The 26,368-nt window shown below is 37.4% G+C and overlaps 1 protein-coding gene, 1 long non-coding RNA gene and 1 pseudogene across 3 annotated transcripts; all 3 read left to right on the top strand.

Moving 5' to 3' along the window:
• The first annotated feature begins 786 nt into the window (after window positions 1–786).
• LOC122705082 lies at window positions 787–24,733 on the top strand. The gene is made up of 3 exons (XR_006344034.1): window positions 787–917; window positions 14,579–14,585; window positions 24,702–24,733. It is a non-coding gene; the product is annotated as an uncharacterized LOC122705082 (long non-coding RNA).
• On the top strand, window positions 15,617–16,544 carry LOC122705081 (annotated as a pseudogene).
• LOC122705080 (olfactory receptor 4F3/4F16/4F29-like) lies at window positions 20,690–23,812 on the top strand. 2 transcript variants are annotated; one of them, XM_043920287.1, is made up of 3 exons: window positions 20,690–21,495; window positions 21,919–21,938; window positions 23,733–23,812. In XM_043920287.1, the coding sequence occupies exons 1-3, from the start codon at window positions 20,690–20,692 to the stop codon at window positions 23,810–23,812; spliced, it is 906 nt and encodes a 301-aa protein (XP_043776222.1). The 2 variants fall into 2 exon arrangements, with proteins under 2 accessions (XP_043776222.1, XP_043776221.1); XM_043920286.1 differs by lacking the exon at window positions 21,919–21,938 and having other exon boundaries at window positions 20,690–21,497; window positions 23,727–23,812.
• Window positions 24,734–26,368: the final 1,635 nt, after the last annotated feature.

Genomic DNA, 26,368 nt, shown 5'->3' with positions numbered 1-26,368 from the left:
CATGTGCACTTGAGAAGGTATATTCTTCTGCATTTGGATGGAATGTCCTGAAGATATCAAGGAGATCCATCTCATCTAATGTATCATTTAAGATGTATGTTTCCTTATTACTTTTCTGTTTTGATGACCTGTCCATTGGTGTGAGTGGGGTGTTAAAGTCTCCCACTGTTATTGTGTTACTGTCAATTTCTCCTTTTATGTCTATTAGTATTGGTCTAATGTATTGTGGTGCTCCTATGTTGTGTGCATAGATATTTACAATTGTTATGTCTTCCTCTTGGATTGAGCCTTTGATCATTATGTAGTGTCCTTCCTTATCTCTTGTAAATTCTTTATTTTAAGGTCTATTTTGTCTGATGTGAGGATTGCTACCCCAGCTTTCTTTTGCTTTCCATTTGCATGGAGTATGTTTTTCTATCCTCTCACTTTCAGTCTGTATGTGTCTTTTGGTCTAAAGTGGGTTTCTTGTAGACAACATATATATGAGTCTTGGTTTTGTATCCATTCAGCTAGTCTGTGTCTTTTGGTTGGAGCACTTAATCCATTTACATTTAAAGTAATTATTGATATATATGTTCCTATTGCCATTTTCTTAATTGTTTGGGGTTGATTTTATAGATCTTTTTTCTTCTCTTATTTCTTGACTATATAAGTCCCTTTAACATTTGTTGTAAAGTTGGTTTGGTGGTACAGAATTCTCTTAACTTTTGCTTGTCTGAAAAACTCTTTGTTTCTCCATCAAGTACTGTAATCTTGGTTGTAGATTTTTCCCTTTCAGTACTTTAAATATATTCTGCCATTCCCCTCTGGCATGCAGAGTTTCTGCTGAAATATCAGCTGTTAAGCATATGGATTTTCCCTTGTGTGGTAATTGTTGCTTCTCCCTTACTGCTATTAATATTCTTTCTTTGTGTTTAGTCTTTCTAGTGTCATTAGTATTTGTCTTGGCATGTTTCTCTTTGGGTTTACCCTGTATGGGACTCTTTGTGCCTCTTGGACTTGAAATCATTTCCTTTTCCATGTTGGGAAAATTTTCAACTATAGTCTCTTCAAAAATTTTCTCATACCCTTTATTTTTCTCTTCTTCTGGGACCTGTATAATTCGAATGTTGGTGTCTTTGATATTGTCCCAGAGGTTTCTGAGACTATCCTCAGTTCTTTTCATTCTTTTTACTTTATTCGGCTCTTCAGAAGTTATTTCCACCATTTTATCTTCCAGCTCACTGATTCATTCTTCTGCTTCAGATATTCTGCTATTGATTCCTTCTAGAGTATTTTTAATTTCAGTAATTGTGTTGTTTGTCTCTGTATGTTTATTCTTTAATTCAAGGTCTTGTTAATTGATTCTTGCATTTCCTCCATTTTGTCTTCAAGGTTTTTGATCATCTTTACTATCATTATTCTGAATTCTTTTTCAGGTAGTTTGCCTATTTCCTCTTCATTTATTTGGACTTCTGTGTTTCTGGTTTGTTCCTTCATTTGGGTAGTATTTTTCTGCCTTTTCATTATGCTTTTGTAGCTTATTTTGTTTGAGGTCTCCTTTTCCCAGGCTTCAAGGTTGAATTCTTTCTTCCTTTTGGTTTCTGCCCTCCTAATGTTGGTCCAGTGGTTTGTGTAAGCTTTGTATAGGGTGAGATTTGTGCTGAGTTTTTGTTTGTCTCTGCTTTTTAATATGCTGTCTAGGTTGGTCATAGCTTTTCTTCCAAGGAGCAAGCATCTTTTAACTTCATGGCCATAGTCACCATCACCAGTGATTTGGGAGCCCAAGAAAATAAAATCTGTCACTGTTTCCATTGTTTCCCCATCTATTTGCCATGAAGTGATGGGACCAGATGCCGTGATCTTCGTTTTTTGAATGTTGAGCTTTAAGCCAGCTTTTTCACTCTCCTCTTTCACTTTCATCAAGAGGCTCTTCAGTTCCTCTTCACTTTCTGCCATAAGGGTGGTATCATCTGCATATCTGAGGTCATTGATATTTCTCCTGGCAATCTTGATTCCAGCTTGTGCTTCCTCCAGTCCAGCATTTCTCATGATGTACTCTGCACATAAGTTAAATAAGCAGGGTGACAATATACAGCGTTGATGTATTCCTTTTCCTATTTGGAACCAGTCTGTTGTTCCATGTCCAGTTCTAACTGTTGCTTCTTGACCAGCATACAGATTTCTCAGGAGGCAGGTAAGGTGGTCTGGTATTCCCATCTCTTGAAGAGTTTTCCACAGTTTGTTGTGATCCACACAGTCAAAGGCTTTAGCATAGTCAATGAAGCAGAAGTAGATGTTTTTCTGAAATTCTCTTGCTTTTTCTATGATCCATTAGATGTTGGCAATTTGATCTATAGACAACATATAAATGAATAGGTATTGCTGAGTTCTGATAAAATGTTATTTACAAAAGCAGAAGGCAGGCCAGTTTTGGGATGCCCATCATATAGATTTGGCTATTTCCCCAACTATCAATTTTTATCTTAAAACAAGAGTCTAAAATGAAAGGCCATATAGTATCACACAAAATTTACAGTTAAAATTCAGAGATTTTTGATCCCAGCAGCACCAGTGCATTTGCTGTATTATCATTCTAAAGTCACTTAACCTCTTGAATTTTTTTCTTCAAAGACTACAGTAGGATTCACATGTTTATGGCTATGACTAAGTAAGATGATGTCTGAAAAGACTTTATCAATTTAAAAATTAACCTGAATTCCTTTCCTGAATTATAAGTATTTGCTTGGAGTCTATCAGCTTAAAATTTACTTTATCTTCTAATGTACATTAAACTTACCTTCTACTTTATACTTCCTTTTCTGTCTCTCTCTCTCACACACACTCACATCTTGTGATTATATCTCCATTATCTTGTCTTTTTATAGGACTGTAGTATATACTTCATGACATTGTACAGAGACAGGGATCAAGACCATCCCCAAGAAAAAGAAATGCAAAAAAGCAAACTGGCTGTCTGAGGAGGCCTTACAACTATCTGTGAAAAGAAGAGAAGTGAAAAGTAAAGGAAAAAAGGAAAGATATACCCGTTTGAATGCAGAGTTCCAAAGAATAGCAAGGAGAGATAAGAAAGCCTTCCTCAGTGATCAATGCAAAGAAACAGGAAAACAATAGAATTGGAAAGACTAGAGATGTCTTCAAGAAAATTAGAGATACCAAGGGAACATTTCATGCAAAGATGGGCTCATTAAAGGACAGAAATGGTGTGGACCTAACAGAAGCAGAAGATATTAAAAAGAAGTGGCAAGAATACACAGAAGAACTGTACAAAAAAGATCTTCATGACCCAGATAATCATGATGGTGTGATCACTCACCTAGAGCCAGATATCCTGGAGTCTGAAGTCAAGTGGTTCTTAGGAAACATCACTATGAACAAAGCTAGTGGAGATGATGGAACTCCAATTGAGTCATTTCAAATCCAAAAAAACGATGCTGTGAAAGTGCTGCACTCAATATGTCAGCAAATATGGAAAACTCAGCAGGGGCCACAGGACTGGAAGAGGTCAGTTTTCATTCCAATACCAAAAAAAGGCAATGCCAAAGAATGCTCAAACTAGCGCACAATTGCACTCTTCTCACACGCTAGTAAAGTAATGCTCAAAATTCTCCAAGCCAGGCTTCAGCAATATGTGAACCATGAACTTCCATATGTTCAAGCAGGTTTTAGAAAAGTCAGAGGAACCAGATATCAAATTGCCAACATCCACTGGATCATCAAAAAAGCAAGAGTTCCAGAAAAACATCTATTTCTGTTTTGTTGACTATGCCAAAGCCTTCGACTGTGTGGATCACAATAGACGGTGAAAAATTCTGAAAGAGATTGAAATACCAGACCACCTGGCCTGCCTCTTGAGAAATCTGTATGCAGGTCAGGAAGCGACAGTTAGAACTAGACATGGAACAACAGACTGGTTCCAAATAGGAAAAGGAATATATCAAGGCTGTATATTGTCACCCTGCTTATTTAACTTACATGCAGAGTACATCATGAGAAACACTGGACTGGATGAAGCACAAGCTGGAATCAAGATTGCCAGGAGAGATATCAGTAACCTCAGATATGCAGATGACACCACCTTTATGGCAGAAAGTGAAGAAGAACTAAAGAGCCTCCTGATGAAAGTGAAACAGGAGAGTGAAAAGGTTGGCTTAAAGCTCAACGTTTGGAAAATTAAGATCATGTCATCTGGTCCCATCACTTCATGGCAAATAGATGGGGAAACAGTGTCAAACTTTATTTTTCTGGGCTCCAAAATCACTGCAGATGGTGACTGCAGCCATGAAATTAAAAGATGCTTGCTCCTTGGAAAGAAAGTTATGACCAACCTAGAGAGCATATTAAAAAGCAGAGACATTACTTTGTCAACAAAGGTCCGTCTAGTCAAGGCTATGGTTTTTCCAGTGGTCATGTATGGATGTGAGAGTTGGACTGTGAAGAAAGCTGAGTGCCGAAGAATTGATGCTTTTGAACTGTGGTGTTGGAGAAGACTCTTGAGAGTCCTTGGACTGCAAGGAGATCCAACCAATCCATCTCCTAAAGGAGATCAGTCCTGGGTGTTCATTGGAAGGACTGATGTTGAAGCTGAAACTCCAATACTTTGGCCACCTGATGCGAAGATCTGGCTCATTGGAAAAGACCCTGATGCTGGGAAAGATAGAGGGCAGGAGGAAAAGGGGACAGAGGATGAGATGGTTGGATGACATCACCGACTCAGTGGACATGAGTTTGGGTAAACTCCGGGAGCTGGTCATGGACAGGGTGGCCTGGCAGGCTGCAGTTCATGGGGTCGCAAAGAGTCGGACATGACTGAGCAACTCAACTGAACTGAACCGTTTTACTTAACATTCCCTTTTGTCCCCTGCCAAATTGAAGATTTAATGGTTTGCTTTCTCTTTCAGTTAATTGGAAAAATAATAATGGGAAATATTTACAGAGCGCATACTATGTGTCAGGCACTGCTCTTAGCTTTAACTATATTGACTTACTTAGTCCTCATAGTAATCTTTGAGGTAGGTACTTTTAATATCCCCATTTTATAGATTAGGAGAAGAAGGCACAGAGAGGTTAAATAACATGTAATGTTGATAAATAGTAGATGTGAGTTTAAAGGCAGGCAATATATTTCCTGAGACCAAATTTTTTAATCATTATGCTATTTTTTTATTATTTAATAGGTTCAATATTGATCCCTGGAGAATCCTATCTTACTTTTCTTCATTTAGGGCCAGTTTGCCTAAATTATTTTCCCCTATATTTATGTCAGTTCCTTGTTGACGGTAAAACAATTCTAAATTAAATAAATTATAACAGTGGAAATCTGGTATATACATACAGTTCAGCTATCAAATAATGAATATTTAATAACATGAAAAGTTGCTCAAGATATATTCATGAGGGGAAAGGGCAATAACAAATCTAGATTTAAAACTTGATCTATTTTCAAAATAGTGTGTGTATATAAGCTAACGTGTTAATAGTGATATGATATAATAGTGATATTAAGACATAGGTGGTCTTTATTATCTTTTTATAGCTTTAATATTTTTATAACATATTATAGTATGATAATGAAAAAAACTACTAAAATTATCAAATACAAAAATAGGCTTTTAAACTGTGATCTTTTTCACAGATTTTTATGCTGAACCTTGACAAAGACATTTTGCTAGCCTATGTAAATAATAATCACTGGTGTTTATTTATTTGCCCTTCAAAATTGCCCTCTAAAATAATTCTAATAATCATAATTTTTGTCTCAAAAATTTCATTGCCTTTCTCCAAGTATGAGGTTTTTCTTGTTTCTCAAGGTAAATTTGTATTGCTATAAACTTCCCTCTTCGAGTTGCTTTTGCTGTGTCCCATAGATTTTGGAACATTGTGTTTTCTTTTTTGTCTCCAATATTTTTTTAAGGTTTTTTTCTTTGATCTCTTCACTGTTCCATTGGTTGTATATTATATTGCTTCCACATGTGTTTTATGCACTTTTTTTATTCTTGTAGTTAGTTTCTAGCCTCATAACATTGTGGTCAGAAAAGATGCTTGATATGATTTCAGTTTTCTTTAAATATATTGAGACTAGTTTTGTGGCCTAACATAATCTTTTCTGGAGAATGTTCTGTGCACTTAAAAGGAATATTTATTCTGCTGCTTTTCAATGGAATGTTTTAGATAGAGAGAGACAGACAGACAAACATATACACCCACTTGATATGATGTGTCATTTAAGGCCAGTGTTTCCTTATTGATTTTCTGTCTCTGTGATCTGTCCATATGTATAAATAGATTTTTAAGTTCTCTACTATTATTTTGTTACTGTCAATTTCTTCCCTGATATTTGTTAATATTTGCTTTATGTAGTAAAGTGCTCCTATGTTGCGTGTCTACATATTTACCATTGTTTTCTGTTCTTGTTTGACTGATCCCTTGATTATCACATGATGTCCTTCTTTCTTTGTCTCTCTTTTGATAATCTTTGTTTAATCTTTTCTTTTTTTTCTGATATAGATATTGTACCCAGCTTTCTTGTCATCTGTATCTGCATAAAATACCTTTTCCCATCATTTTACTTTCAGTCCATGAATGTCTTTGATCTGTAGTATGCCTCCTGTGATAGGTCCTGTATTTTATCCATTCAGCTACTCTATGTCTTTTGATTGGAGCATTTGGTCCATTACATTTTCAAAATGTTTTATTAGAGGATAATTGCTTTACAATATTGTGCTGGTTTCTGCCATACATCACCATGAATCAGTCACAGGTATACTATGTCCCCTCCCTCTTGAACCTCCCTCCCATCCCCAACCCCATCCCACCCCTCTACGTTGTCACAAAGCAGTGGATTGAGCTCTCCGTGTCACATAGCAAATTCCCATTGGCTGTCTGTTTTACATATGGTAATGTATATGTTTCCATGCTACTCTCTCAATTCTTTCCTCCCTCTCCTTCCCACACTGTGTCCACAAGTCTGTTCTCTATGTCTGTGTCTCAATTGCTGTCCTGCAAATTGGTTCATCAGTACCATCTTTCTAGATTCCATACACATGTGTTAATATGCAATATTTGTCTTTCTCTTTCTCCTACTTCACTCTGTACAATAAGCTCTAAGTTCATCCACCTCATTAGGACTAATTCAAATGTGTTCCTTTTTATGGCTGAGCAAGGTAAATTTACATTTAAAATAATTATTGCTAGATATATACTCTTGCCATTTTGTTCATTGTTTTGGGGTTGTGTTTGCAGTTATTTTTTTCCTTCCTTCTTCTCTTGCTTGCTTCCTTTGTCATTTGATGACTGTTAATTTTTGAATATTTTTGGCTGTGTCAGGTCTTAGTTGTGGCAGGCAAGATCTTTTCCATTGAGATGTGTGAGTTAATTATTCTATATTTTTCAAAAATGCTGTTCTCAATTCTTTTGGTTGGTTTCCTGTTGTTTCTCCAGGAAATAAAGGGTATATGCACACATCTCTCTATCACCATCTCTGCTTCCACCTTGTTTCTTTTTGACTCTGTTTCTATTCCAGGCATCCTCATCCTTTCTCATTAGTTTTTACTATTTACTCATGCTTGCTACTCCTAAGTATTGTTGGATCTTCGAATACACACAGAGATTTAGTTGACTAAAGGTGTCAAGAGATCTAAGTTTTGTTTTACAGGAAACTGTTGGACTTTTTTTCCATTTAAAAATTAGAAAATAACATCCCTTTCATTAGAGATCCCCTGAGTCATATAATAAAATGAAGATTAAAATGTTTAAGAAACAAAATGATAAATATTTTCCATTTAAGAAAATTATGCACCCCATTACCCCTCCCTCAAATCCTATGGGACAATTCCCTTGGCCTGATGACCTCAGTCTGAGCATCCCAGAATTCTAATGCATCACTTGGTCACCACCTTCTCCTAAAGCTAATTAGTCACATCTCTTAAAATAGCATCTCTTCTTATCCTGGAGTGGGTGGGTGGAAGGATGTGGGTAATGCTCATGCACAAGAGAAAATTTAATTTGTGGAACTTCTCCAACTCCCTGACCATGCTGCCCTCTGAGATCTTTTGATAGATTAGGTAGGTGGGATAGAGGGGTTGGTGGACTGTAGTCTACCACAAGAAGAATCTCCTCAGGTTCCCAGGCTTCCAGAGAGGAAGGCTGTAACAGAATTAGCAGCAGCAGAAATTGTCCAGGAAGGAAGAGCCAGTGAAATTGTATAGAGAAAAGCAGAGGAAAATGAGGTTGTTTTCTTTTTCTTAGTTTTATTGAGAAATAATTGACATATACCACCATCTAAGTTTAAAGTGTGCAACATGATGGTTTGATTTATGTATATTGTAAAATGATTACCACAATAGGTTTTATTTAGCATCCATCATTTCATATAGATACAATAAAAGGAAAAGAGAAAAAAATATATTTTTGATGAGAACTCTTAGAATCTATTCCTTTAACAGCATTCCTAGTTATCCTATAGGAATGTTAACTATAATCATCACACTGTAGTGTGGTTAATTTTTTTATTAGTTTATTTTTTAATTAAAGTATAGTTGATGTAGAGTAATATTATATGTTACAGGTGTACAATAAAGTGATGCACAGTTTTTAAAGGTTATACTCCAAATGGCTTCCCACTCCAGTATTCTTGCCTGGAGAATTCTATTGACAGAGGAGCCTGGCAGGCTACAGTCCATGGGATCACAGAGTTAGACATGACTATAGTGTGGTTAATTTTTTATGAGAATTCAGACTTGAGAATCAAGATAGGAGAGAAAGAGAAGTTACCATAAGCTTACAATTGCTGCCCCTGCTTTTAAATTCTCTGATTCTGTTTTCTCCGTATATCTGGTCATCTTTGGTGTCACTTGCTGTATTGTCCAGAATGTAATTTGGTCAGATAATTTCAATGTGACCTCTAGCTCCCGAAGATCTCTGTCTCTTTTGATACTCCATTATGCTTATGAGCATACTCTCTTTTGATACTCCATATGCATATGCTCAACAAATGTGCTACTCGAAAATGCTAAGTATGGAGTTCATGAGTGTTTCTGAATGGTGTTACGAAAATATTCCATCTAGCTTTTGTCCAAGTTCATGATTCCCATCTTCAACAAGATTGTCACAGCTGCTTGGAAATTTATTTATCTTTTAACTGTTTATAATTTCTGCCTTTTACAAGTTTTGTGCACATAGCATATTGCCTGATTTTCCACATTTCCAAGAAAACCTTTTGTCCTATATTATCAAAACTGTTCATCATTTCTGATTTTGATTTCTCAACTTTATCACCATTTGTTACCCCTCCCTACAATCTAAATTCTCTCTTTTCTGTTTGATTTCATCTGATCTCTTTTACGGCACCAAAGAAATCTCGGTCCTAAATCCATGCTTGCTTAGTCTTCTTGATCTCTTTGTAACATGGGAACATGACAACCATTACTTAGCTCTTTGACATTCCTTTCTCCCTTGATTTTTGTTGTTGTGCACAAAAACAGGGTTTTTTAAAGGCAGATACTGGGGCTTCCCGGGTGGTCCTGTGGCTTAGACTCTTGATCCCTGGTTGAGGAACTAAGATCCTATATATGCCAAACAGTACAAAAATAAAATAAATAATAAAGGCAGATACTATATAAAAATAGTAGTGATAGTATTATAATAAGGATCATGACAAATACAAAGTATATGTTCATTTGGGGCCATGTATATTTTCTCCATTAATTTACTTTTATCTCTTTATATGTTATCCTTCAAACAAATCCCTTTTCTCTTGATTTTATATTTTAGATAATTTCCACATTTTTGTTTCTAGCTGGGATCTTTCTGAACTGTAAGTTATTATGGTTTTTTATGAATAAATTGCCCCCTGACTTTGGTGAACCTTTACTGGGACCAAAACCTTAGTGTAGTTTGCTATTTTCCCAGTCAAAGCAGCAACCACCTTTCTCCATTCCCCTTAAGTTATAACAATAATGTGTGAATTTAACTCTCATCTCTGCTGCTAGTAGCTGTGAAATCTTGGGAGTTAAGTAGGTATGTGTTAAGTGTTTACATATGTAGGATGGAATATTCTTCTGAGTTAAACTGAATTCTTCTTTTCCAGCTTAATGGAGATATAATTGACATACAGCATTGTGTAAGTTTCAGATATACATTTTTTAATTCTTGTTTAAAATTCATAATAAAATAACTGTTTTAGATCCTGAACAGACATATTTGCATAATATACTCAAGGAGCAATAGACTTGAAATCAGATGACTTTATTTTTGGTTTCAGACTCAGTAAATCTATGTTTTGGGACAACTTCTAACTTCTCTGAACTTGAGATCCTTTGTCTATAAATGAAAATAATTCTATTATGGAAATAGCCACCCAAAAGGTAATCAAAAGCCTCAAATATGTGAAAGTACTTAGTAAATATGCGCCACACAGATAATGTATGCTTTTCTAGCTCTAAAATTCCAGCATTAACTATTTAAGAAACTTTAAAATATGGAATTAATTTATCTCTATTTTATTCTATGACTTTAAGAATAGCATAGAGGATGACTCTTAATTGTATCATAAAACCTGGATAGACACTTATGTTCCCTGCTGTATTGGCTGCTGTTAGAAGCATTGCTTCTCTTTCATCTCTTTCCCCCTACCTCCTGCCTCTCTCTTCTGTTTACATGCTTCTTACTGATTTCTGAAACTTCAGAAGTTTAACCATGGACCACTGTAAGCCTGAGATAAAGCTTCCCTACTAGACAGTTGGAAATTTTTGGCAAGAATATCAGGCATTCTCTTGGGAGTGGTTGGGAAATGTGTTAATGCTCAGTTTTAATTTTGGAAACTTCCTTTATACCTGCTGGAGTTAATGAGTAAAGATGTTGGACTAGAAAAATAAGAAATACGGAAATTTGGACCTGAAAAATTGTGAACCTGAAAAAAATGACTTTACTTCAGAGAAGTGTCATTGACTAAATAATCAAGAAATATTTGCTACTTATTACATTTTTATTTTAAAAAAATGAAAGAGCCAGAAGAAATTATCTTTATCCTCCTCAAACTTACAATATATTTGGAGAGAGAGACTCTACAGATTAAAAATTAAAACCACTGAAAAGCTAAGATAAATAGCCAAGGATTTGCTCTAAATAAGGAATGTTATTATCTTTTCTCAGAACACTTTCCCCTCTCCTCCCAGCTTATTAAACTCCTACTGATTCTTCAAAACTCCCAAGTCCTTTCTCCTTTGTAAAGCTCTTTCTGAATTTCCCAATGGACTCTTCTGTGTCCTTCCAGGCCACCAACAAGCACCTACAGTTTCTACTATGATGCCATACACTGTGGTTTATTTTTTATGTGGGGAACTATTCAATTCAGTTCAGTTCAGTAGCTCAGTCATGTCTGACTCTTTGGAACCCCATGACGGCAGCACGCCTGGCCTCCCTGTCCTTCACTAACACCACTAACCCCCAGAGCTTGCTCTCACTCATGGCCATCGATTCGGTGATGCCATCCAACTATCTCATCCTCTGTCGTACCCTTCTCCTTCTGCCTTCAATATTTCCCAGCATCAGGGTCTTTTCCAGTGAGTCAGTTCTTCACATCAGGTGGGCAAAGTATTGGAGCTTCAGCTCCAGCATCAGTCCTTCCAATGAATGAATATTCAGGACTGATTTCCTTTAGGATTGACTAGTTGAATCTCCTTGCAGTCCAAGGGACACTCAAGAGTTTTCTCCAACACCACAGTTCAAAAGCATCAATTCTTCAGTGCTCAGCCTTCTTTACAATCCACTTTCACATCCACACATGACTCCTGGAAAAACCAAGCTTTGACTATGGTTTTGCCAGATCTTTGGTTTTTCCAGACATTTGTCAATAATGTCTCTGCTTTTTAATATGCTGTCTAGGTTGGTCATACCTTTTCTTCCAAGGGGCAAGCTTCTTTTAATTTCATGGCCACAGTCACCATCTCCAGTGATTTGGTAGCACAAGAAAATAAAATCTGTCACTATTTCCATTCTTTCCCCATCTATTTGCCAGGAAGTGATGGGACCAGATGCCATGATCTTCATTTTTTCAATGCTGAGGTTTTTTTTGTTGTTGTTGTTGTTGTTTATTTTTATTTTTTCAATGCTGAGTTTTAAGCCAGCTTTTTCACTCTCTTCTTTCACTTTCATCAAGAAGCTATTTAGTTCTTCTTCGCTTTCTGTCATAAGGGTGGTGTCATCTGCATATCTGAGATTATTGTTACTTCTCCTGGCACTCTTGATTCCAGATTGTGCTTCTTCCAGCCCAGAGTTTCTCATGATGTACACTGCATATAAGTTAAATAAGCAGGGTGACAATAGACAGCCTTGACATATTCCTTTCCCAATTTGGAACCAGTCTGTTGTTCCATGTCCAGTTCTAAATGTTGCTTCTTGACCTGCATACAGATTTCTCAGGAGGCAGGTGAGGTGGTCTGGTATTCCCATCTCTTTAAGAATTTTCCGCAGTTGGTTATGATGCACACAGTCAAAGGCTTCAGCGTAGTCAATGAAGCAGAAGTAGATGTTTTTCTGAAATTCTCTTGCTTTTTCTATGATCCAGTGGATGTTGGCAATTTGATCTCTGGTTCCTCTGCCTTTTCTCAATACAGCTTGAACATCTGGAAGTTCACGGTTCATGTACTGTTGAACCCTAGCTTGGAGAATTGTGAGCATTGCTTTCCTAGCATGTGAGATGAGTGCAATCATGCAGTAGTTTGAACATTCTTTGACATTACCTTTCTTTGGGATTGGAATGAAAATTGACCTTTTCCAGTCCTGTGGCCACTGCTGAGTGTTCCAAATTTGCTGGCCTATTGAGTGCAGCACTTTCACAGCATCATCATTAATTTGAAATAGCTCAACCGGAATTCCACCACCTCCACTAGCTTTGTCTGGAGTGATGCTTCTCCCCTTGGCTTTGGACTCCAAGATGTCTGGCTCTAGGTGAGTGATCACACCATCGTGGTCCGGGTCATTAAGATCTTTTTTTGTATAGTTCTTCTGTGCATTCTTGCCAACTCTTCTTTATCTTCTCTGCTTCTGTTAGGTCCATACCATTTCTGTCCTTTATTGTGTCCATCTTTGCATGAAATAGTCACTTGATATCTCTTATTTTCTTGAATGGATATCGAGTCTTTCCCATTCTTTTGTTTTTCTCTATATCTTTGCATTATTCATTTAGGAAGGCTTTCTTGTCTTTCCTTGCTATTCTTTAAAATTCTGTATTCATATGGATATATCTTTCCTTTTCTCCTTTGTCTTTAGCTTCTCTTCTTTTCTCAGCTATTTTTAAGACCTCCTCAGACAACCATTTTATCTTTTTACACTTCTTCTTCTTTGGGATGGTTTTGATCACCACCTCCTATACAGTGTCATGAACCTCCATACATAGTTCTTCAGGCACTTTGTCTATCAGATCTAATCCCTTGACCTATTTGTCACTTCCACTGTATAATCATAAGGGATTTGATTTAGGTCATACCTGAAGGGTTTAGTGGTTTTCCTTACTTTCTTCAATTTAAGTCTGAATTTTTCAATGAGTTCATGATCTGAGCCACAGTCAGCTCCCAGTCTTGTTTTTTCTGACTGTATAAAACTTTTCCATATTTGCCTGCAAAGAATATAATCAATCTGATTTTGGTATTGACCATCTGGTGATGTCCACATGTGGAGTCATCTCTTGTGTTGTTGGAAGAGGGTGTTTGCTATGACCAGTACAATCTCTTGGCAAAACTCTGTTAGCCTTTGCCTTGCTTCGTTTTGTACTCCAAGGCCAAACTTGCCTGTTACTCCAAGTGTCTCTTTATTTCCTACTTCTGCATTCTGGTCCCCTATGATGAAAAGGACATCTTTTTTTGGTGTTAGTTCTAGAAGGTCTTGTGGGTATTCATAGAACCATTCAACTTCAGCTTCTTCAGCATTACTGGTCAGCACATAGACTTGGATTACTGTGATATTGAATGATATTGTAAACAATTACTTTGGGCTACAAAATCAGTACTGATGCTTTGGGATAATAGTTTTATGACCAGTTTCACTAATTATGAACACTGAGGTATGTGTGTATATAAATGCCCACATTAAAAGCCAAACATTGAGATCCATTTTTTCTATTCTTGGATTTCTATTGCCCCTTCAGTTCCAGGTCTGAGATTTTTTGTGCATTCATGCACCTTTATCTTACCATTCCTTTACAATTTATGCTCCTGCCTTTCCCCTTTTCAACTCATTCCAGCTTTTAGCTGCGTGTGTACATATGATGGGAACAGGAGAGCTTGACATGGGGATGCACAGTCAAGAAGAATGTACGTTCCATGTGGTAACAGTGTATTCCCTGCAAAAATGGGTAAGACCTGGAGAGGTTATGTGCTGTGTTTATTTTCTCAGTCTGACTCTTTGTGACCGCAGAGACTTTAGCCCACCAGGCTCCTCTGTCCATGGGGATTCTCAGGCAAGAATACTGGAGTGGGCTGCCATGTCCTTCTCCAGGGGATCTTCCCAACGCAGCGGTCGAACCCAGGTCTCCCACATTGTAGTTGGATTCTTTATGTCTGAGCCACCAGGGAAGCCAGAGAGTTTATGTAGTACCCCAAATTATTGTCAGAAAAGACTTGGCTGTAGCACCAGATCACAGACATAGGAGGTTTGAAGCAAAGCAATAAGAAGTATAAAAGGGGCTATGGGAGAGGGAGGAACAGGAGAGGGTTAGTTATTCTAGGACAACTATGCCATGAGTGTGTTTTTCTTCATCCCCAGCAAATTCTAAAAGTAGAGTTCCAATAGCTATAACCAAGCTATATCACGAACCTCAGAAATTGAGAAGAGTCTTGATCGGTAAATCAAATTGACTTCCTTAAGTTCCTTGACTTCCCATATCAAAACCTCCCCACCCACACCAATCCTACCTTGCACATCTTGGCCACGTCCTGGCTGCTAAACACATTACTTAGTATTTCACCTATTTTCCTAAGTGCCCATGCAGATACCCTGTGCTATGAATGTCCATTCTGCCATTCCTTGGACCTATCATACCCTAGAGTCAGCCCTATGCCCCATGCCTGGTTCTCCCATGTACACCTCTACTCCAAGGGCTTTGTGTGAATTGCAGATATGATTGTAGATAGTGATATAAAATGATTCAAGAAACATATTATGTGCCTAAGACGAAGTGAGGTTAAGAAATAACACAACTTGAAAGGCCAAAGAATTGTTTTATGAACAATAAAAATAGAACCAGTGTGTTCAGGCAAATCCATCTCCCCCTCTTCTTTCCTTTTCTCTTTGTTGTGCACTATCCCCCCTTCCCTTCCCCTCTCAATCTTTGCCATGCACATCTACTATGATACCATGTTTGTTTCATTCTCTTATTTGTAGATGAGTAGTCCAGGGGGCTGTGGTAAAAGGGATATTGTGTGTGGAAGTGACTCAACTGCTTTAGGTGGCCACAGGTGAAATACTTATGTTGATATGGGCCTGAGAAGAAAATGTGGAGATCTAAATCTTTACAGTTTGACTATCCTTGAGTAATTAATCATTATAATATGGAGAATGATTAATATTCTTATGTTAGTTTCCTTTTGCTTTATCTGGAAACATTACAGCTGGTAAATCAACTGACGGAATGAATCACTCTGTGGTGTCAGAGTTTGTGTTCCTGGGACTCACCAACTCCTGGGAGATCCAGCTTCTCCTCTTTGTGTTCTCTTCTGTTTTCTATGTGGCAAGCATGTTGGGAAACTCCCTCATTTTGCTCACTGTTACGACGAACCCTCACTTACACTCCCCCATGTACTTTCTATTGGCCAACCTCTCCTTCATTGACCTGGGAGTTTCTTCTGTCATCTCTCCCAAGATGATTTATGACCTTTTCAGAAATCATAAAGTCATCTCCTTTGGTGGCTGCGTCACTCAGATCTTCTTCCTCCACATCATTGGTGGCGATGCTCATCGCCATGGCCTTTGACAGATATGTTGCCATATGTAAGCCTCTCCACTATTTCACTATTATGAGTCGAAAAAAGTGTATCTTGCTCGTGGTTGCTTCATGGATAATTGGCTTGATTCACTCTATCGTTTAACTGTTTTTTGTTGCAAAATTGCCGTTCTGCGGTCCTAATATAATAGACAGCTTTAACTGTGATTTTCCTCGATTTATCAAACTTGCCTGCACAGATACCTACAGGCTGGAGTTCATGGTCACAGCCAACAGTGGATTCATATCCCTGGGGTCATTCTTCATATTGATTGTCTCCTACATTTTTATCCTCATCACTGTTCAGAAACACTCTTCAGGTAGCTCATCTAAGGCCCTCTCCACTTTGTCAACTCATGTCATGTTGATGATTTTGTTCTTCAGTCCTTGCATCTTCATTTACATCTGGCCTCACCCCAAGTCACACCTAGACAAATTCCTTGCTGCTTTTGATGCAGTTCTCACTCCTTTTTTCAATTCAATCATCTATACATTCAGGAACAAAGAAATGGAAATGGCAATGAAGAAACTATGCAGTCACTTTATTATATATAGAAGAATTTCTTAAATTCCAAAAATATTACAAAGTTTCTTTACTGACTTGAAGTAAAATTAAATTTCTATTATTTTAATATGAGATGCTTCCAAGTTTTTTATTAATATTTAAGTGTCCCAGCTTAAAATAGCATTATTCTTTAAAAAATGTTAACTGAAGATGGATAAGTGTAGAAAAGAGAAGGAAATGAAGAGGGAGAGGAAGTATCAGAGAAAGGATGAAGATGAAATAAGGGAAAAGTCTCAATGGTTTGGGGGCCTTATGTTTATATTAACCCCGGTTTTCCTTGAAATTTTTCAACACTGGGAAACTTTCCTTTCTCTTGCCTTCAAATATCCAAGTTTTTATTCCTATGGAATTTGTGTATGACAGTGTTTAATTTAAATAAATTTACTTCAGAAATTCAAAAATAAATAAATAAATAAATAATGTTAACTGAGAAATTGTGTTGCTGCCTCTGGTTGGAGGAAGCATGTGGTATGGTAAATAGTGTCTTCTGGAGAAAGCCAAATGCCTGCATGTGAGGAGATATTATCTTGATGAATTTACTATGGCTTAGACTTCAAAATTGAGTCTCTTCAGTATCAGAGTGGGCTATATAAGGGAATGGTGATTGACACTAGGTAAATCCATAATAGATGGAACTATATACATCTAGATGCCCACTTATTAGTTTGCCACAAAAAAAAAAAAAAATCAGGCAAGTGGCCTGAATTTCCACTTAGGTGTAACACACGTTTACACTGTAGGAAGATTTCTGGGAAGTCAAATGATGATAGGAACATTAAAAACAGGGAATCAGAGTAGGAACTGTTGACTGGTGATTTTGATACTTAGTGCCTATATCTCCATGCCACCATATGCCTATCATCACATCTGGAAAAATGGAATCCTGGTGTAAGCACCAGGCTCTTTTTCTGGATGCTGGCTACTCATCACAAGACTTAGCTTTGACTCATGGTCATACACTGTTTCAGGCTGTTTAACCTCTGTCTATTTACAGATGCAATATTCTTTCCATATGTAATCAGCCAGGTTCTTCCTTTCCTTTCTGTTGGCATGACTATTCTGTCGCCTTTGAATGAGTTGAGTCATTTGTTGCAATGCAAGCTAAATTTTAGTTTGGGAAGTGTTTTATATATGACTGTATTTTCTTCTATAGAAATGAAGGACTTCCATCAACAGATTTAGAATTTCTATTCATACACATTTTCACAAAGAACAAAAACTAATTTAAAAAAAAAAGGTATTGGAAATAACTCTGATTTTTATACATTCTTATACTTACTCAGTACATCTTAACTAATTTATCAGTACTTCTTTGACTTGATATGTGGTCCTGATTTGAATGGATTTGCTCACTCAGTTGTATCCGAACCATTCCCATGAACTGTAGCCCACCAGGCTCCTCTGCCCGTGGAATTTTCCAGGCAAAAATATGATAGTGGGTTACCATTTCCTACTTCAGGGTATCTTTCCATCCCAGAGACTGAAGCCACATCTCTTACATCTCCTGTGCTGGCAGGCAGATTCTTTACCACTGTGCCACCTGGGAAGCCTGATCCTTATTTAATTCATAACTTATCCTCCTTGATAATTTGTTTGCCTCTTCTTTTTATATCCATTGCCTGTATATCATTTATTCATTTTTTAGTCCATTTTTAGACCCTTGGGAAACCAATACCTATTATCAGTTTACTAGCCAGCACTAATCTCAGTCTCCCTATAATGTTTTGAATTGGTATTTTAGAAATGGAAGTTTCACTAAGTTTTCTCTTCCATTGATTAAATAATGTTCAGTAGATCCAGCAAGGATTCCCATATTCCTCACTGTTTATGTGTGTTGTATACAAAAATGCCTGCTTCTGCCAATCCTATCTCTTTAGGCCTTCTGTCAGGTGTGTATCTGTGACAAGATAGATTCCACCCCTACATAATGATGATTCTGTATTATCTAATGTAAAACTTTGTTAATGTCATTATTTTTTATTCTAAAAAAAGAATGTCTTTTAGTGGATGTCTACTCTGCTGTTTGCCCAGATCAGCAACCTCCTTCTTTTGGTGAATGTATCTTTCTCTTGGAGTAACCATGTGATATGATTAGAAGATGACGTGTAGATGCCACCTCGCTGACCACTGCTGTCTGGTCAAAGTTGAACTTCTGACCTAAGTCATAATGACATATCTACAGTTCACAGTTGAATGGTGCAAGTGTGAGTCTCTGACCATGATAGGCCAAATCTGAGCTCTTCCTTGAGATGTTAGACAAGAATAGAGAGAAAGCAAGCCCCAGTGCCTTTTGGAGTATGTTGTGCAGAAACTGCTGTCAATCATATTTCCAGCTGTCAGAAATTGAATCTGGGATACTTTCTTAAAGATACCTGAGAGAAGAAGGTGTAAGATTTAACGACAGGAGCTTACTGGTATTCAAATTCTTGGTTTCATGTGTCTACGGCATTTAGCTTCATTCTCAGCCGGCATTCATCTTGGTCACTAGCTGAGCCAATAAATGCCCAATATATCTGTCCCCTTCCCTATATGTGTTTAATTTGTGGTTCTATCATCTAAAAGGATATTGACAGGGACTTCCCTGGTGGTCCAGTGGTTAAGAATCCACCTGCCAGTGCAGGGATTGATCCCTGGTCTGATAAGATCCCACATGCCACAGAGTAACTAAGCTTGTGGGCCACAGCTGCTGAAGCCCACATCCTCTAGAGACCATCCTGCTCAACAAGAGAAGCCACTGCAATGAGAAGCCTGTGCTCCACAATTAGAGAGTAGTTCCCATTCACTGCAAGTAGAGAAACCCTATGCATTGCAATGAAGACTCCACAGAGTCAAAATAGTTTTTTATTTTTTAAAAAGGGATATTGACAATTACAGCTCTAAGAACCCTGTATATTCAGTTAATTCTGATGTGAAATCCTTCATTGTTTTACTTCCTTAAGAAAATATTATTTTTTCTTCTTATAAAAAAGAAAGTATGTTTATCATGTAAGATTTATTTGCAAATTAGAGATTAAAAATTAAAAATCACCATATGGAGATAATTAATAGTAATATCTCAGTATATCTCGTTCTAATGTTGTTCTTTTCCAGTGAGTCTGCTCTTAACATCAAGTGGCCAAAATATTGGTGCTTCAGCCTCAGCATCAGTCCTTCCAATAAATACTCAGGGTTGATTTCCTTTAGGATTGGCTGGTTTGATCTCCTTGCTGTCAAGGAGTCTCAAGAGTCATCTCTGGGAGGGGGGATCGGGATGGGGAATAAGTGTAAATCTATGGCTGATTCATATCAATGTATGACAAAACCCACTGAAATGTTGTGAAGTAATTAGCCTCCAACTAATAAAAAAATTAAAAAAAAAAAAAAAAAGAGTCATCTCCAGCACCACAATTCAAAAATACCAATTCTTGGGCATTCAGCCTTCTTTATGATCCAACTCTTATATCTGTACATGACTACTGGCAAAACCACAGATCTGACTATATGGACCTTTGTCATCAAGAAAATATGTCAAATTTTTTGACTGTAAGACAATGACAAAATATATATGTACTTTTACCCAGTAATCTCATTTTAAGCGTTGATGCCATGAAAGAAAAAATTAATACAAAAGGATGTGTGTGTAAAGATATTTGTAGCATTGTTTGTACGGCTCCCAAAACTAGAAACTAGGTAAATGCTTATTAACAGGGAAATTAGTAAATAAATTATGGCCTATCTACACTGTGAATCAGGCAGCTATTACAGAGAATAAATTAGAGAATCTCTCCAGACAGCTTTCTACACATTTTTTACATGTTTTCATTCTGTGGCATATTTCAGTAGAGAAATTTGGAAGTACAAATCTCTCTATATCCTGACTAACCTCTCTTTAAATCCAAAGGTGCTTTTGTCTACCTTTTCCTTTCTTGTTTAGACACTAAAGCCCAGACTAAATTTGAGGTACATGATTAAATGATACCAAAGATTTATTCAGGGAACATTTCTGATTCTGGCTCTTTGTTATACTTGTACTGTGTAAGCTCTAAGTAACTCTAAAATGGCAAGATGGTCTTTAGTTTCTGACATTTGCAAGGACTTTCTTTCCAACTTACTAATTATGTCTGTCTCCCTCTCATACTCTTCAGTTAACCTCAGGGTCAGCCTTGTGCATGAAGTTGATGGATGGAGGAAATCGCTCAATGGTGCTGCAGGGACTCACCAGTTCTTGGGAGATCCAGATTCTTCTTTTTCTCTTTTTCACAGTATTTTATATAGCGAGTATGTTGGGAAACGTTCTCATTGTGCTCACAATTCTCTCAGACCACCATTTACATTCCCCCATGTACTTTTTGTTGGCAAATCTCTCCTTCATTGACACAGGTGTTTCCAGCATTGCAACCCCAAAGATGATTTCTGACCTTTTCAGAAGACACAAAGTCATCTCCTTGAGAGGCTGCATCACTCAGATGTTCTTTATTCACACTGTTGGGGGTGCAGAGATGGTGCTGCTCATAGTCATGGCCTATGACCGGTACTTGGCTATCTGCAAGCCCCTCCACTACCTGACCATCATGAGCCTAAGAGTGTGCACTTCTCTTCTGGCTGTTGCTTGGACCATTGGACTCATCCACTCTGTGGCCCAGCTGGCTTTTGTTGTCAACTTACCCTTTTGTGGCCCCAATGAAATGGAAAGCTTTTACTGTGATTTTCCTCGGTTCATCAAACTTGCATGTACAGACACGTACAGGTTGGAGTTTCTGGTCACTGGCAACAGTGGTTTCATCTCCATGGGCACCTTCTTGATCCTCATTATGTTTTATATCTTCATCCTGGTCACGGTTCACAAACACTCTTCAGGTGTTTCCTCCAAGGCCCTTTCTACCCTCTCAGCTCACATCACTGTGGTAGTTTTCTTCTTTGGCCCTTGCATTATTGTCTATGTGTGGCCATTCCCTACCTTCAGTTCAGTCGCTCAGTCGTGTCTGACTCTTTGCGACCCCATGAATCACAGCACGCCAGGCCTCCCTGTCCATCACCAGCTCCCGGAGTTTACTCAAACTCATGCCCATCCAGTTGGTGATGCCATCCAGCCATCTCATTCTCTGTCGTCCCCTTCTCCTCCTGCCCCCAATCCCTCCCAGCATCAAGGTCTTTTCCAATGAGTCAACTCTTCACATGAGGTGGCCAAAGTACTGGAGTTTGTGCTTCATCATCAGTCCTTCCAATGAACACCCAGGACTGATCTCCTTCAGGATGGACTGATTGGTTCTCCTTGCAGTCCAAGGGACTCTCAAGAGTCTTCTCCAACACCACAGTTCAAAAGCATCAATTCTTCGGCACTCAGCTTTCTTCACAGTCCAACTCTCACATCCATACACGACCACTGGAAAACCCATAGCCTTGACCAGACGGACCTTTGTTGGCTAAGTAATGTCTCTGCTTTTTAATATGCTCTCTAGGTTGGTCATAACTTTCCTCCCAAGGAGTAAGCATCTTTTAATTTCATGGCTGCAGTCACCATCTGCAGTGATTTTGGAGCCCCAAAAAATAAAGTCTGACACTGTTTCCACTGTCACCCCATCTATTTCCCATGAGTTGATGGGACCAGATGCCATGATCTCAGTTTTCTGAATGTTAAGCTTTAAGCCAACTTTTTCACTCTCCTCTTTCACTTTCATTAAGAGGCTTTTTAGTTCCTCTTCACTCTCTGTCATAAGGGTGGTGTCATCTGCATATCTGAGTTTATTGATATTTCTTCCAGCAATCTTGATCCCAGCTTGTGCTTCTTCCAGCCCAGCATTTCTCATGATGTACTCTGCATATAAGTTAAATAAGCAGGGTAACAATATACAGCCTTGACGTACTCATTTTCCTATTTGGAACCAGTGTGTTTTTCCATGTCCAGTTCTAACTGTTGCTTCCTGACCTGCATACAGGTTTCTCAAGAGGCAGGTCAGGTGGTCTGGTATTCCCATCTCGTTCAGAATTTTCCACAGTTTATTGTGATCCACACAGTAGAAGGCTTTGGCATAGTCAATAAAGCAGAAATAGATGTATTTCTGGAACTCTTGCTTTTTCGGTGATCCAGTGCATATTGGCAATTTGATCTCTGGTTCCTCTGCCTTTTCTAAAACCAGCTTGAACATCTGGAAGTTCACAGTTCACATATTGCTGAAGCCTGGCTTGGAGAATTTTGAGCATTACTTTACTAGCGTGTGAGATGAGTGCAATTGTGCGGTAGTCTGAGCATTCTTTGGCATTGCCTTTCTTAGGGATTGGAATGAGAACTGACCTTTTCCATTCCTGTGACTATTTTTGAGTTTTCCAAATTTGCTGGCATATTGAGTGCAGCGCTTTCACAGCATCATCTTTCAGGATGTGAAAGAGCTCAACTGGAATTCCATCACATCCACTAGCTTTGTTCGGAGTGATGCTTTCTAAGGCCCACTTGACTTCACATTCCAGGATGTCTGGGTCTAGGTCAGTGATCACACCATCGTGATTATCTGGGTCGTGAAGATATTTTTTGTGCAGTTTTTCTGTGTGTTCTTGCCACCTCTTCTTAATATCTTCTGCTTCTGTTAGGTCCATACCATTTCTGTCCTTTGTTGAACACTTCTTTGCCTGAAATTTTCCCTTGATATCTCTAATTTTCTTGAAGAGATCTCTAGTCTTTCCCATTCTGTTGTTTTCCTCTATTTCTTTGCATTGATTGCTGAGGAAGGCTTTCTTATCTCTCCTGGTTATTCTTTGGAACTCTGCATTCAAATGGAAATATCTTTCCTTTTCTCCTTTGCTTTTTCCTTCTCTTCTTTTCACAGCTATTTGTAAGGCCTCCTCAGACAACCATTTTGCCTTTTTACATTTCTTTTCCATGGGGATGGTCTTGATCCCTGTCTCCTGTACAATGTCACGAACCTCCGTCCAAAGTTCATCAGGCTCTCTGTCTATCAGATTAGTCCCTTAAATCTACTTCTCACTTCCACTGTATAGTCGTAAGGGATTTGATTTAGGTCATACCTGAATGGTCTAGTGGTGTTCCCTACTTCTTCAGTTTAAGTCTGAATTTGGCAATAAGGAGTTCATGATCTGAGCCACAGTCAGCTGCTGGTCTTATTTTTGCTGACTGTATAGAGCTTCTCCATCTTTGGCTGCAAAGAATATAATCAATCTGATTTCGGTGTTGACCATCTGGTGATGTCCATGTTTTAGCCATCTTCGATGTTCTAGTTACTCCTTTTATGAATCCTAATATCTATACATTTAGAAACAAGGAGATGAAGATGCAATGAGGAGACTCTTTGGTAAGGTTTTAAGTTTCAGGAAGAGTTCTCATGCACAATCCAAGAAATTCAGTTTGATCTTGACAATTCTTGGAAGTTAACCTCTTTAATTACCCTTTTCATATATGTTTTCAGTTTCCTTAATGATCTTCAATATTCACTATGAAATCTCTCCTCAAGAGTTCTGTTCCTAGCTGGTCATTTTTTCCATAGGGACCCTTGCTCTAAGGAAATGGAAAGTACTAGACAGGAATAAATTCAGCACTGGAATATAGTGTTATTAAAAACTTACAGATGTTGGTAAAGGCTGAAATCTCACATACTGGGCACATTTCCTGTTAAAACAAAATGTTGGATACTCTTCTCTTTGACAGAAATTCTCAAAGATGTATCTCTTCTAATATACATATGTACCAATATTCAAACCCTTTGTGTTTCTCAGTGTCTATATACCTGAAGGAAAAAAGATGAAACAAAGGCTATTGTCTAGGTAGCTTTGAGATTTTGAGGCTTCTCATGTCTGAATTTAGCCATCCACACTCAAGATTTAATTAATTACAAGGTTTTTAAATATAGTTAGGATTGGAAGGTGATATTTAGCTAACTCAAAGAGTGACAACTGAGAAGATATTAATATTTTTGATATTAATATTTTTAATTAATCAAATGTTTTGACACCAGGTGTTGTAAATTCCTATATGCCTCAGTGTGTATGATTATTTCCTGTTATTTCCTAAACTTAGTCACTATTTTTATCTGGCTAAGATAACTATGTGAAACCAAATGATTTTAAATGGGTTGAATATTTTGTAGATAAAAGAGGTAATACTGAATGAAAATGCAAAAGATTTATATATTATGAGAACCAGGGTAATAACTAAATAAAACAAAGTATCAGTTCAGTTCAGTTGCTCAGTTGTGTCCAACTCTTTGACCCCATGAACTGCAGCACACCAGGCTTCTCTGTCCATCACCAACTTCCAGAGATTACTCAACCTCATGTCCATTGAGTTGGTGATGCCATCCAACTATCTCATCCTCTGTTATCCCATTCTCCTCCCGCCATCAATCTTTCCTAGCATCAGGGACTTTTCCAATGAGTCAGTTCTTTGCATCAGGTGGACAAAGTACTAAAGTGTCAGCTTCAGCATCAGTCCTTCCAATGAATATTCAGAACTGAATTCCTTTAGGATTGACTGGTTGGATCTCCTTGCAGTCCAAGGGACCCTTAAGAGTCTATTCCAACACCACAGTTCAAAAGCATCAATTCTTTGGCACTCAGGTTTCTTTATAGTTTTTATTATTTATTTATTTAATTGGAGTATAGTTGATTTATGATGTTGTGTTAGTTTCAGATATATAGCCTAGTTATTTTTTTCAGGTTATAGTCCATTATAAATTGTTATAAGACATTGGGTATAATTCCCTGTGCTATACAGTAAATCCTTATTGCTTATCTATTTTGTGTATAGTAGTTTTTTGTATCTCTTAATCCCATAATCTTAATTTGGTCTTCCCCTCTCCCTTGGTAACCATAAATTTGTTTTCTATGAGTCTGTTTATGTTTAAAGACTCCTTTGTATTATTTTTATATCACATGTAAGTGATATCATGTTGTATTTATCTTTTGCTGACATTTCAAAAGCATATATTCTCTAAGTCTATCCATGTTGCTTCAAATGGCAATATTCCATTCTTTTTTATGACTGAGTAATATTCCACTGCATATAAACATGTCACATCTTCCTAACTCAATCATTTGTTCCTGGGCACTTTGGGCTGCTTTCATGATTGGCTATTGTAAATAAGGCTGCTATGAACATCGGGATATGTGTATCTCTTTTAAAAAAACTGTTGCATATATAATTATTTTTAAAGTAGATTAATTAAGATTTTAGTTGGAGTTCCAATAACAAACTCTTAAAAATTAATAGAATGAATATACAGAGAAGTAGAAGGATATAGTAGACTTGAAGAGCATCATGAATAAATTCAACAGAATTAAGATTTATACAATTTTCACACAACAGTAGGATTAAAATTCTATTCAAGTTCCCATAGACTATAAACTAGGAGACTCTGGAACATATACAGGGACATAAAACAAGGCGCAAAAATTTCATAGTCTAAAGGTATTAAAATCATACAAAATCTGTTCTCCTATCACTGTGGAATTATATTAGAAATATTAAAACATATTTGAAAATAACCCATATATTTTCAAGTGCAATGTGACATTTACCAAGATATCTTTGACTTAGCCATTGAAAGCCTCAGTAAAGTTAGAAGACTGAAAAAACACAGAGAGTGTTTTCAGAGAGGAAAGCATTTAAATGAGAAATTAATATTGAAATGAGAAATTATTATCAAAGCTGCTTTAACAAATCTCGTGTATTTGGAAATTAAATGTCCTCTTTAAATGATGCATGTATCTAAGAAAGCCAAAAACAAGGAAAATTAGAAAATATATGTAATAGAATAAAAGTTAAAAGAGAATTTACCAGAACTTGTTGCAAGCACCTGAAGCTGCACAATGCAATTAAGTACAATGTGGAGTCTTCAATA

The sequence above is a fragment of the Cervus elaphus genome, chromosome 12, assembly GCF_910594005.1.
Source record: "Cervus elaphus chromosome 12, mCerEla1.1, whole genome shotgun sequence".
Lineage (NCBI taxonomy): Eukaryota > Metazoa > Chordata > Mammalia > Artiodactyla > Cervidae > Cervus > Cervus elaphus.
The sequence above is the reverse complement of the archived record's forward strand: the minus strand, read 5'-3'. Positions and strand labels throughout refer to the sequence as shown.